The following is a 13,540-nucleotide window of genomic DNA, read 5'->3' on the forward strand; positions in this document are numbered from 1 at the left end:
GTGAGAGAAGAGGGGGAGAAGAAAAGAGCGTGTAGAGTTTAGAGGTGTATGAAAATAAGATAAAGGAAGGGTGGGGGGAGGGGGTAATTTGTTTTTTTTTTTTTAAAGCAGAGGACGGCAAAAGAGGTTCTCCTTAGTTTCGGGGGGTGGGAAAGTTTTATAAAAAACAATTTAAAAAAAGGTCCATGCAAACAAAAACAAAGCACCTCTTCCAAAAAAAAAAAAAAAAAAAAAAAAAAAAAAAAAAAAAAAAAAAAAAGAGCAGAGAGAAGAAGAGCAACAGGCAAAGAGGAATCATTGAGTAGTATAGCAAAGGTGGCTTCCAAATAGCAGTGGTAACCCCAATACCATAATTACCTCAAAATACTGACATCCAATGCGGCCGCAGTGTAACAGACCAGTAATACCATGACAGGCGATGACGATAGAGCTCCGCTGCCTTTGCCCGCCTTTGAATAATCACCTCCACTGGAGCTCTCACACCTCACACCTCACACTTTACTTACTATCTACTGACTCGCTCAATCGTCTTCATCGAGCGAAAATAACCAACAACAACCTGATTATTCAAAGTTCTTCCCGTCATGAGCTTATGAGTTCACACTACTCCCGACAACCATCCCAATACACCGACCGACTTCTCCTCCAACATGGCGGCTGCGCGGCCGATCATCCTCAGATTCGAGAGCCGAAACGGCCAGTTTCGCCTCAGTGTCAGCCCGCAGGAGCTGTTTCCATCACTACAGGAGAAGGTATGTCTCCGATCAGTTGTGGCCATCATAGCATAGAGTTCACAGTTGCTGACTCTCTATCTTCGTCAGATCCTCGAAAGCCTTCCCAAAGATGTTGAACCTTCCTCGATCGTGCTGTCCAACAAACCCATCGGCACCGGCGGTCAAGAAAGACCGCTGATTGATCTCGGTGGGGTCTCGATTGAGCGGGTCGGTTTGAAGTGAGTATTCAGCAGCGATGCGCTTGGCTTTAGCTGACAGCTGTGGGCTCAAAGACACGGGGACAAGCTCTTCGTTGGCTACCAGGATAAGCAAGTATCGCAGGCCGCTCCAGCCAACGAGCAAGTCACAGCAGATGCATCACGGCGGCTAAATGGAGCACCGGTGCCACAAACCGAGACTGTCACTTTTCGCCCTCCGACCTCCCCATCCGCGACGATCAAGAATCCCTGGGAAGTTGTGCAACAATCGCCGCTGGACGATATGCTGGACAAGAAAGACGGGAAAATCCAACGTCCTCGTGATATGAAGATGTGCAAACACGGCCCCAAAGGCATGTGTGACTATTGCATGCCGCTCGAGCCCTACGACCCCAAGTACCTCGCGGAGAAGAAAATCAAGCACCTATCGTTTCACTCATACATGCGGAAGATCAATGCAACCACCAACAAAACCGAGCTGAAGAGCTCGTTCATGCCACCCCTCAATGAGCCTTACTATCGAGTAAGGCGCGATTGTCCCTCTGGTCATCCGCCCTGGCCTGAAGGGATCTGTACCAAGTGTCAGCCGAGTGCGATCAGTCTGCAGCCTCAGGAGTTCCGCATGGTCGATCACGTGGAGTTTGCTTCGCCCGACCTGATTAACTCACTGCTTGACTTCTGGCGGAAATCAGGCGCTCAGAGGTTAGGTTTTCTGTACGGCACGTATGAAGAATATACCGAGGTACCTCTGGGTATCAAGGCGGTGGTACAGGCAATCTATGAACCACCACAGGTTGATGAAGTAGACGGGATAACGCTTTATGAGTGGCCGAATGAGAAGGAGGTGGATGAAGTAGCTCGTCAATGTGGACTCGAGAAAGTCGGCGTCATCTTCACGGATCTGCTCGATACGGGACGCGGAGATGGCTCGGTGGTATGCAAGCGACACATCGACTCGTACTACCTATCGTCACTGGAAATCGCCTTCGCATCTCGGATGCAAGCGAAACATCCTAAAGCGACAAAGTGGAGTCGAACCGGCCGTTTTGGTTCTAACTTCGTGACTTGCGTGCTCAGCGGCGACGAAGAGGGTGCCATCACTGTCAGCTCATATCAAGCCTCTCTCTCCGCTGTTGAGATGGTGAGGGCGGATATAGTTGAGCCATCCGCCGAGCCCTCCGTCATGCTGGTGCAGTCGGAAGACGACGATGCGGAGAACAAGTCGCGGTACATCCCCGAGGTTTTCTACCGGAAGATCAACGAGTACGGCGTGAGTGCTCAACAGAACGCCAAACCCAGCTTTCCTGTCGAGTACCTACTAGTCACTTTGACCCATGGCTTCCCTACCGAGTCATCTCCTATATTCTCTGCGAGCACTTTTCCCATTGAGAACCGGGAAGTCATCGGCGAGAGTCAGGAGCTTCGCCATGTCGCGAAGAAGCTGGTTTCCCACGGTGATCCAGACAAGGCAATTCGGGAAGTGTCAGATTTCCATCTTTTGTGCTTCCTGCATTCGCTATCCATGTTCAGCAAGGTAAGTGTTGCGGTATCAGATCGCCCAATCAGCTCGAGTCCGAAGTTTCAAGCCTTGTCACGGTTTCCTAACACATGAATCCACAGCAGGAAGAAGCACTACTGTGCCGCGTCGCGACGTCGCATGATCCCACAGAGGGGCTGCAGCTGCTAAACACCCCCGGCTGGGCGACCCTGGTTACTATTCTTCAGGAAAGTGGTGAGCGCCCCCCTAAGCGCCCCTGGCTAAACCCGGCCGATCCTCCACGCCCATTATCCCACCAAGGGAAACGTCATCTTTCCTCAAGACCTGAATCTCCCAAGTCAGAGAGTGAACAGCTTGCTAAGAGGTTCAAGGGAGCTAGCCTAGAGTGACCGCTCGATAGCTCGATAATTCCTCCGAAGCCAGCCTGGATCTGAACCCATGGTTTCTGGCCAATGACTGCCTAAGAAACAAGCCTTTGGCTCATGTCCCGCGGCGAGGAGGATATCAACACAACATCTCTCGTCTGCCACTGACTACTTCCTCTTTCACCCAACCGACAATCTGGTTTTCTACCATTACCGCCTTTTCGACTGTCCGTGCCAAACGCTCTGTCAACCCATGCGTATATGACCCCACTAAGCAATTTTCGTACCTTCAGCATGTGAAGACGAATCTGCATCTATAGCCTTGTGCATCCACCATGGCCATGGCGTCCGGCTCACATCATCTCGAGTTCGTACTGGTTGAGAAAGGCTTGGTTTTCTTAGTCTCTGGTGAAGACAAAATTACTCGTTCTCGGGAACTTAATTCTAGATAGAGGTCAACCAATATATCGCATCTTCACATTTAAGAAACTATCGCATGTAGAGCCCGAACTAGATGAGAGCCGCAAGTCATCTTTGCTGTTGCCTGTGTCTATCAAAACAGCGTAATGGCTTTACCTACATGACGAGTAAGGTAATAACCAGAAAGAAACATTTGTTGGGAAAGCCGCATTCCTTCAAGCATAAGCAGCCAAAATGTGGCAGAGTACGTCTAACTAAAATCGACGTTGGGATACATAGGATAGAAGAACATCAACATATAAACAACCAATCGTGACATTGTCAATCCAAACGTGAACCGTCACATTCTTTTCCCAAACACACAATCATCCCAAACCATAAATTTCATGTGATCATCAAGCATTCGCTGGGGAAAAGGGTCGTTCGTGTGCATAAAAAGCGGAAAGGGAATCAGGGACATCGATAGAACCAAGGGGTCGAGAGGAGAAGGAAGAATCCAAACGCTTGCATGACCAAGAGAGCATTTCATTATTCGGGGTAGAGAAAACCAGGGGGTTGGGACAGGGACATCGGAAAATGGGTAAAGGCAGGAATATTAGTATACCGCAATAGTGCACTACACTTTCTGTACAATGGTAACGAGGCTGGCAGGCACTCCATTCACTCCAACCAGCATGTTTGATCATGTGAAATCAACACTTTGTTGTCTTTCTTGCCGAGCGCGAGCTCTTTCCGCTCGTCTTCGCCGGCGATTGTTTGCATAGTCGCCACTGGCATCGGTGCCAGTAAATGTGCCCGGAGACGTGATGCTGCCGTAGGGCAAGCTGGAGGGTACATGGGGAGGCGGAGGAGGAACGTGGCTCATCGAGGGCGGGACAAATGATGGGGGAGGAGCAGCTCCCGAAGGAGCAGCAGAATTGGCCGCAGCCGCGGCCGCCTGCTGTTCACGTTGGATTTGTTCCTGCTGCTGACGCTCGAGTTCCTCCACACGGCGCCATCGATCGTAACCACCTTCGTTACCCGACAGAGAGCTCACGCTTCCGGCGCGCCGACGCGAGTTTCTTCTCTCCCTTCGTCGTGCTTCGCGACTGGCGGCGGCTTCTTCCTCGGTCAGTCTCCTCAGAGTGACGTGCCGGCCGTCATTGTGCATCTTCACTTTGACTGACACTGGCGGAGATTCCATATGATCGTCCCGCTGTCTACTCGTACTGCGCCGGCGACGATGGCTGGACGAGGCATCCATGGCCGCTCCGGCTGCCAGACCCGTGGCTATCTCGGGCAGTTCATGTCGAGACTGGACGGGAGTTGGCATCTCTGAGATTGGCTCTTGATGAATCGGCGGGGCAGGAGGCACATCGAAGTGCGGCACGTCCACGGGCCCAGGTGTCGCGGGGCCGGCAGATATAGCGGACTCGCCGTGCGAAGGACCACGCGGTGGGCGGGTCATGTCAGTCGATGAGAGATCAGTAGCGGTGTAGGAATCAGCCCTTCTGTGCTTTCGTGGGTAGAAGCCGTCTCCGGTATATCGTCGTTTACTGTTTGCTCGAGCGATTCTTTCCTCTTCTATCTCGTGACGGCGCATATCCTCCACGCGACGTTGCTCGTCATCTCTCTTCCGACGCTTAAAGAGACCCCGGAGCGCCGCGAAAGCTCCAGCACCGAACAAGGCGTTACGAACACCATGAGAGGGCTCTGGCTCTGGCTCTGTCAAATACGTCGTATTGTAATAATAAGACGAACCCGGACTTTGTGGTCTACTGGGGGGTCTGCTTGGCGGTCTGCTTGGCGGCCGATTGAGAGGAGTCTGATAGCTTGGTTCTGGCCGTCGTCCGTCCTCCAACCTACTCATTGTGGCTTCTGTTATGCTATCACTTCGTGTATGCGCCCGACTATAGCGTCCGGATTCCGTATCACTATCTCGATCGCGCCTTCTGTCGAAGAATCGTTTGGCGAGAAGCGCACCACCGCCGATAGCTCCTAGTTTGAGAAGTTTGCTCCCCCAGCCACCACGACGTGACTCCTCATCGGAGTACTTGTCTTCTGAATGAGATATTTGAGAGTCTCCGTGACGTTCTTTTGGACGTGAACGGCGTCGAAAAAGCTCAGCTAGACCCGCTCCAGCAGCACCTGCCGCGGCCATGCGGCCGAAGCTGCTATGACGCCGATCTTCGACGCCTGAAGGTCCTGAAACATAGCTATGCCGAGCGTCATATTCACTTCCTGTGGGGTATCCTTGGGAATCGTACAGGTACGAGAGAACGAAGAATGTTGCCAGAAGTGCGAAAGCAGCTATTGAGTATAGTATGAACAAGGATTTTGGGGAGCCGTAGAGGGTGAGTCCCAGGGGAATCTGCACTAGACCTAAGATCGCAAGAGCACGACCAAGCCATCGATGGATCTACGGGCAAATTAGTTGAATGGTGCCGAGGTATGAAAAGACAATGGCTTTGTTCGCCGCAACTCACAACTAGCTTCAGCGGAACATGGTATCTTTTCCGCTTACTCTCGATCTTGTGCACGAGATACCCCCATAATACTTGGAAAACAACAATGACGTAGATCGCCAGCCCTATTCCATGATGAGGGTTGGTAAGACTTCTCTCAGGCCCGACGGCAAACCACCCGAGGACAAAGACGACAGTGCTCAATAAGAGTGTCAGAACCTGGAACCAGACATGTAGCTTGAAAGCCCAGAATGGGTTCCATCGCGAATAATATCGTATGATCAGGACCGATATGGGCACCAACCCGAGGAACACGATTGTTGCAATGACACCATGAGCGATTATCAATGTGCGGTACTGTGGCATATCGCGGAACCGGTTCCCCATGCCTGGAATGTATGTCAGAAAAGCTTGACATTCACACAAAGTATGCGACTCCACCACCCACCGTTGTATTGCATAGTCGCAAAGTTCACACCCATTAAGTTGGGTAGAAGAAACGTATCGCGGCCCGAGTCCCATGTTCCATCTCCGACATGCAATGTATTGGAGGCATACGTGCTGCTCCCGGGAGCTGTGAGGTCTGAATTTGACGACATGGCTTCCCTGCGCACCAGAGTTCAGTTGATCCGGCACTCGCGACAGCGACCTTCGAGACAAGGGAATGTCGGAAAAACTGAAGGAGATCTATTTAGATCCCCCACTCCGAAGAATGCACCATGCGCTTAAAGAAGACCAAATAGAAGCTTGATGGACAATCGGCTGTGCCTATCAATCAGCTCATCAGATCCAGACGATGGAGGACTTTTGAGTTTCGCAAGGTATCGTGGATGGGATATTTACTTCTGTATACTCGTGAGGCTGGCGGTGAGGAGGATCAAAGCGGGGATAAGACGATAGAATGAAAAGGCTGGAAAGAGTATCAAATATGAAGTCAGACAAAACAGAGATAAAGCGTCTTACCAGAACCAGCTTGGATGAAGCAATACCGACAACAATAGTCAGCCGCTGGAAGGGAGCAGATGGCTGGTGCTGGGGCAGCTGAAGGAGTGAGCGCCCGATCAGCCCGCGTCACAACTGTTTGCCGTTTTGGGTTTAGCGTACCAGCTCATATCCCAAGCAACCAGCCGCTGACTCAGCAATTCCTCTCCTCGTTACACCGCCTTCTGGTTATGGACTCATCGTGTGCCTCAGCCTATCTTATCAGCTGGACCCCATGGGTTCTCAGTCCTCTGATCCTCATTGTCCTTTGATCTCTTCAACTATTCAAGTCATTCTATTTCATCCTTTCTATGATTCGTTTTAAGGCAAGACTAAGGTAACTATAGAGATATGTCTTCTCAGCTTGAGATCTTCGTGAGGGCTCTCTCGCGGTGAGTATCGATTATCTCCGATACCCACAGACACATGTGTATTGATAAGCCCTTCATAGCCTGTTAGGATGGATATAGTATGTGACCGTGTTCCTCGAAGTCAAGCTGGGGCAGACAAAACTCCTAGAGGCTTCTTTCTCCGAATGACCGTCCGGTTGCTGACCTGAAGACCAAGTATGTTTTGCTGGTCCGCATCCTTTTATCCCCAGCCGATCAGTAACTTTCGGCGGCGTTCAACAGTCGGGTTGGCCATTGACTTTCCCACTATCAACGTTCTGGGCTTTGTCTGCTACACAGCATATACATCTGCCTTTCTTTATTCTCCTGTGATCCAGCGCCAATACGCAGCCCGTCACCCTTTGGCTGAGGAGTCGACAGTGCGCTTCAATGACTTTGCCTTTGCCCTGCATGCTGTCATCCTCAGCACTATTGTTTACACCCAATTCTGGCCAAAGCTCTGGGGCTTCAAGGTCTCCCGCTTCCAGACCGTTAGTAAACCGGTTCTTGGCCTCTTCTGGGGCTCCATTGTGGCAATAGGTATAGTAGTTTGCATTGTTTTGGCCAAGAGCCCTGACGGAGGATATGAGCCATCCACCTGGGCATGGATCGATGTGGTAAGTCATTTGGGGACTTGGAAACCCTTATTGAATGTTTTAAATCAATTCTAAACCTTCATCGTCTAGATTTACGCACTCTCCTATGTGAAGTTGGTCATCACCATTGTGAAATATGTCCCTCAAGCATGGGTCAATTATAAAAGAAAGTCCACACAGGGGTGGAGTATCACCCAGATACTTTTCGACTTGACCGGTGGTGTCCTTTCCCTTCTTCAACTAGTTTTGGATTCTTCGTTTCAGAGCGATTGGAGTGGTATTACTGGAAACCCCGTGAAATTGTTACTGTCAAATGTGACCATCCTATTTGATTTGGTCTTTGTTGTGCAGCACTACATCCTTTACAGAGACTCCCTGGAAGGCAAAATCAATCGCCATCCGGACCTCGTCACTCCCCTATTGTCGGACCCTAGAGCTGTTAGCGTTTGACCTCTTTTCTACTTGGTAATAAACATACATATTATGCTCCCTTAGAAAATAGTCCAACCATACGTACTTCCTCCTTTTGAACCTGCTTGGACTCCTCTGCACTTCACATGCAGCCATGTTTCGCACCTCAAGAGGCCGCGAACATATGTAGGTTGCCTTCTGGCCAGCGCAAGCCATAGAATTCCACGAGAAGCGGCGATCAGTGGGAAGCTGTTAAGACTCCCTAAGTTGCCAAACCCAGCTCAGCGGGACGGGGAGGAGGAAAAAGTCACCTCGCTTGTATTCTCTGACAATCGAATTTTTAGTTGCCCTAGGGAGGCCAAGACAACAGTGAACCGTCTAGCATAACAAAATGACAAGCATTCTGAAGGCTTGTTGATACATCATGAACCATGTTCTGCTGACACCGCTCTTTTTACAGCCACCCGGGGGCCTTTCCGGGGCCGTCCCGTGTTTCCATTTTTATCCATTTTTTGCACAACGACCCTCTCAGGAGGATAATGCACTGAAACATAACACAATGAGGTTGCATTAGGATCTGCAGTCGCTTGATGAAACCGTCACAGCAAATATGGCAGTTATCTGGAGTTGAGACCTCTCGGCCCTACCAGGAACCGAGAGGATGTAAGACCAGGTAAGCATATCCAGGCCAGTCACCAAGGTGCGGGGGCCTGATTAAGGCGCAATGCCATGCATGCTTTAGCTCATGCAAGTCCTTTGACAGTGCGAAAACAGCATATTCTCTTCATTTCTCCCCATTTGTTCTGTTATTGTTTTCATCATTCCCCCCTGCACTGAACCCTTGATTGGGAAAGGGCCGAAGCTGAGGCTCTAAGCCTCTCTGGCTGATCGGCCTGGGTCTATCTACCAGGCAAACAGGCGAATCAACGAGATGTGCTTGCCCTTTTGTGGAAACCGATGTCCTTTGTCAGTGAAAAGGGCCAATTGTCTGGCACATCACATGTGACTAATTATAACTCTCCAACAGCTCAACCAGGTAAAGCCTTCCTCGACAGCTAAGACAACTGCCATGCCACTTTGCTGATTGCACAGCGTCTCCCACACATCAGCCCTATCAGACATCCAATGATGATGTCTGATTGCCGAACCACTCTGACTCCTTCATGCTCAATGCCAGGAGTCCGTGTCGTCCACCGCGGATCTTCTCCTGCCGTCGTGCGAATGAGAAGGCAGAGTGGCAGACTGACGAGCGCTAAGACTTGAACCCCGGTTTTCGGGACGATAAATCTGCTGCTATTGGCTCTCGTGCGTTGACTCGTATACATCTAACTATATGCAGCCAAGTGCCACAAAAGCCTAGGTTCGGCAGCCACAGAAGGTACCAGCGACGAACGACTGGTCTGGAGGTATCTTTGTCTCAGTACAGCATCATACCAACAGATTCCTCCCACAGTCACTGGTTCATTATGTCGATCTCCGAGCAGAAACTCCGGGGCTATCTGCAGCTTTCTTCTGAGTCTACCTGGCTTCTTCACATAGTTTCAACGTGCTGTGTACGAAGGAAAGATGATATGAGGAGACCGCCCAGAAATAGGTATAATGGCACACCGACAACCAATGGTATCGACTCTGATGACATCAACCAACTCTATGCAGGTTTAAGAGTCGTCCATGGACATTGTGAAGAGTCGACGGCTTTCTAATTCAGTCAACTCTGTCAGCGTGCAGAAGCATGGCATAGCCACGTCTGACGTTGAGCAATGTCATTCGGCTCTATCTGAAGAAGCATTTCTGGGTATATCTTTAGTCAAGGAAAAAAAAAGAAAAGAAAGTAAGATCTCATTTCGACTCGACTCGCCTTTACAAAGACAGGACGGAAACGTTCCGCTTTGGGGAAGTGAACATGTTGGATCGCATCACCAGGAACTATTTAACTGGAAGGACTCATGATCAACCTTTGCATGGAACAAGACGAGAAACTCAAAAAGCTCGACATCGACCTCGATCCTGTGGTCTTCTTGAAACAGAGCCAGGATCAACTACAGCAATTCATACAGTGACTCGTGGTAGCATGCCTTTATCCACACGAAACCACCACACCGTCTTCGCCATGTCTTCACACCAGTATACCTACCCGGGCATGCACGATGTCCCCGAGACCTACCCATACCACATGGGCCAAGCAGTCAGCGAGGAAGACATGGACAGCTTCTACCTGGCCAGTCTCCCCGCGTCCTCATACGCAGGCCTCAACTTCGACCCAGCCATGCCAGCAAGCCAAGCTTACGACAACACCACGCTCGCACACATGAGCGGATCCTACCTCCCCTACGGCGATCAATGGATTTCCCAAGTTCCCCCAACAGCAGAAACAGCAACATACCACCCCTCCCACGTCTACCCAGCCTCAACAATCCCATACGCCCCGCAAAGAACAACCTCCACTCACCTCAGCCCACAAAACTACCTCTACACCGACCCTTCAAGCTCCCACCTCGACCCGACACCGCCCTCCCCAGACCTCGACCCCGCGCAGCACACCAAGGACCTAAACAACTACGGCATCCCCAACGCCGACGGCTCCTGGCGCTGCGCCTACCCAGGCTGCACCTCGGCCGCGACGTTCCACCGCGGCTGCGACCTCCGGAAGCACTTCAACCGGCACCGGAAGCATCTGTTCTGTCGGCACGATGGCTGTCCGCAGGCTGTTGCGGGCGGGTTCTCGAGCAAGAAGGACCGGGCCCGGCACGAGGCGAAGCATAACCCCGGTGTTGTGTGTGAGTGGCCGGATTGTGGGAGGGTGTTTAGCCGGGTAGATAACATGAAGGACCATGTGAGGCGGATTCACAAGAGGGGGGAGGTTGACTCTTGACCCTTGACTGATTCTCTAGATGTGTATGCATTTACGGCGTGGAATAAATAGGGTTTAGGTTGGTATTAGCGGCGGATGTCATTGCGCGGGAGTCTCGACTTTTTGTTGTCGTTGTTGTTGCTGCTGTTGTATGCGATAGACCATCTTGTGTTCTTTGATTTGTTCGAATTTTGATTCAAGTGGTGTTGCTGTCATCGTATCTTCTGCATATACATGTAGATCAAAATGAAGATGAAAAGGCTCGATTCCATTCGATTCCGGTCCAAGATCAATCAAGACGCCAGAGCTTCCAAAAGAAGAACAGTGTATGTAACGGGGCTAATGCGCAGCTCAGACAATAGAAAGAACACTCAACGCCGGCAATCGCAATCACAAGGCAAGTCAAGTCTCGGACACCGCGGCTGTACCCTATAGCGATGGGGAGGATATATGCTAATACAAAACGAACGGCAGCATACAACGAACGCGAACGCAGAACCAACAATGGACGAATCGTAATTCTAAGAATATGGTATCATGTACGGTACGACAAACAGGAACACGGGAAGGGAATTCGTCAATGCATATGCAGGTTACACGAATGGGCGGTCGGTCCTGGGTGGTGATGCCAACGAGCGAAGTGTTTCGACTCTCGGCATACAGAAGGCGGAGTGACTTGTGAAGAATAATGCAAAGCACAAGCTACTGAGCAGTGGTTCGGCGTCGTCGGCCTCGAGTGCTGCCCTCGGGTCTTTGAGATAGCACTCGTCTGAGCTCGGGGTCATCCTTGCTCTTATCGACGTGGTGGACTCGCACGTGTCTAGACTCTGTCAGAAAACCTGACGGGCGGCCAAGAACAGCATGGATCTCACCTTTGAAGGTTATCAGGCCGGGGGTATTTATGTTGTTGATCCGGACAGAAAGGGCATACGTATCCCGGCGAATTATGGACAAGGCCATGCCGAATCATCTCATTCTTGCGTTTGAATCCCTTGCCGCCAACTCCTCGAGGACATCCTTCGATGGGACAAAAGTGTGGTCGGTCTTGTGAATGGACATTTGCATGAGAGCTGCGAAATTAGATGAGCCTGTCTTTGTCAACGCAAAAGTGGTCTAGTGTTGACTTACTTCAGCAAATATTGAGTTTGAAAAGGCGCAGCAGTACACCCCGGATACCTGCATTTAAATGTACCCGTGGGAACCGGTGCAGTGGGCGGCGGCCCCGGATTGAAAGGCGGCCGTTCGCCCGTCGGGGTTTGATCGGTGGGGGTGGGATAGCTGGTTGCCGGACTCTTGACTGCCGATGGCGAAGGTTCGTAATTCGGCGTTGTAAGATAAGTGATGTCGGATCGTGTATGCCTCCACTGGGGTTGCTGCTGCGATGCTGGAGAGGACACGGCCGACATGCCCTTGGAGCTCGCAGGAGAAAGATGTGAGTAAGGACTAGGGGGGACCTGCGGCGGAACAAACTGCCCCGAGCGTTGATGATCCCACGCCGGTTCATTCCTTGGTATGGATGGAGGGGATGTAGAGACTGGAGGAAGAGAGTAAGGCCCTGAAATCTCAGCTAAAGCAGTCTGTATCGAAGGCAAGCTATGCTGTTGGTGGTTCTCCGGTGATTTGGCGATTGCTAATGGAGGAGATGTCTGGAGTGCTGGAAGCAAGGCTTGGACCGGTCCCTCTGAGGGTGATATTGCAAATTTTTTCAAGGGCGAAACAACAGGAGACTTGCGTTCGGCGGTAAAACTTGGGGGCGCCGGCGGATGTGAATCCTTCGGAGATGATACTTCGACTTTGATGTTGATTGGCTCGGCCTGTGTTATAGGTGGTTCCAACAAGTCCTTGATCGATTGGGGCGGAGATGCGCTCTTGAGAGCCGGAGGTGATATCAAGTTTTCGGGTGGTGGTAACACTTCAGGGGCAGACGACAAGAGTTGAAGAGCTCTCTCCGCCACTGACGAGGCCGGTTCCTGGAATTTGACATCTTCCCCGCCTCGAGGGTCAATTTTCGTTTTCTGCAGATTTGATTGATCCTCTCCCCAGGGATCCCGAAGGCGCGGATGTTCTAACTCGTAATTGGCAATATCCGGGCGATTCGGTTCTAGATGAGAGATCAGTACCGAGTCGCCCTCAGTTGTTTCGGGCTTAGATGTCGGCGACGGCTTACGGGGAAAGTCCGAAGACGTTCCCTCATCTCCAGGGTATTTAGCAGTAGCATCAGTTTTAGTCGAATCTTGGGTTAGAAACGGGGGCAGCTGCTCGTCGGGCTGGTAATTGGGTTTCTGAACCTCTAGCCCGGGAGTGAGCCGGTCGTCATCTGGGTCGTATGCGTCGGTCATGGAGGCGGGCTTTGAGGGGGCATTAGGAAGCCCCGTTCTGGTAGTTTACTCGTCTATGGGTACCTTTGCCTCCAATCTACCTCCCTGTGCCCGGTCTGGGGTGAAAGGTCGATTCCAAGCTCACTAGCCCGCAACTAAGGGGAGGAGGTGAAGAGAGAATCAAAGCACATAAGATAACAGTGCTTCTTCAGAAAGAATATCTATTGACATCATTAGTACATGTGATTGACAGGAAACGGAAAATCTGTTGAACAACAACTTATAGAAGATTGATCGGGTCGCCAATCCACCTGTTCGCTGAGAGCCAGTACACAA

At 51.1% G+C, this 13,540-nt stretch overlaps 4 protein-coding genes across 4 annotated transcripts; 3 read left to right on the plus strand and 1 right to left on the minus strand.

Moving 5' to 3' along the window:
- Positions 1 to 650: 650 nt before the first annotated feature.
- npl4 (nuclear protein localization protein 4) lies at positions 651 to 2,818 on the plus strand (the record flags this gene model as incomplete). Its single annotated transcript, XM_026753832.1, has 4 exons — positions 651 to 752; positions 822 to 952; positions 1,007 to 2,465; positions 2,552 to 2,818. 4 exons carry the CDS (start codon positions 651 to 653, stop codon positions 2,816 to 2,818), a joined length of 1,959 nt encoding a protein of 652 aa, XP_026609789.1.
- A 4,389-nt stretch (positions 2,819 to 7,207) lies between these two features.
- On the plus strand, positions 7,208 to 8,074 carry CDV56_101306 (putative L-cystine transporter; the record flags this gene model as incomplete). The annotated part of the gene is made up of 2 exons (XM_026754925.1): positions 7,208 to 7,645; positions 7,715 to 8,074. 2 exons carry the CDS (start codon positions 7,208 to 7,210, stop codon positions 8,072 to 8,074), a joined length of 798 nt encoding a protein of 265 aa, XP_026609790.1.
- A 2,071-nt stretch (positions 8,075 to 10,145) lies between these two features.
- On the plus strand, positions 10,146 to 10,907 carry CDV56_101729 (putative C2H2 transcription factor; the record flags this gene model as incomplete). Its single annotated transcript, XM_026755348.1, has 1 exon — positions 10,146 to 10,907. The coding sequence occupies one exon, from the start codon at positions 10,146 to 10,148 to the stop codon at positions 10,905 to 10,907; it is 762 nt and encodes a 253-aa protein (XP_026609791.1).
- A 681-nt stretch (positions 10,908 to 11,588) lies between these two features.
- CDV56_101935 (uncharacterized protein) lies at positions 11,589 to 13,225 on the minus strand (the record flags this gene model as incomplete). The annotated part of the gene is made up of 3 exons (XM_026755554.1): positions 11,589 to 11,706; positions 11,759 to 11,956; positions 12,015 to 13,225. 3 exons carry the CDS (start codon positions 13,223 to 13,225, stop codon positions 11,589 to 11,591), a joined length of 1,527 nt encoding a protein of 508 aa, XP_026609792.1.
- Between the last annotated feature and the right edge of the window lie 315 nt (positions 13,226 to 13,540).

Source organism: Aspergillus thermomutatus (assembly GCF_002237265.1).
Source record: "Aspergillus thermomutatus strain HMR AF 39 chromosome Unknown NODE_414, whole genome shotgun sequence".
NCBI lineage: Eukaryota > Fungi > Ascomycota > Eurotiomycetes > Eurotiales > Aspergillaceae > Aspergillus > Aspergillus thermomutatus.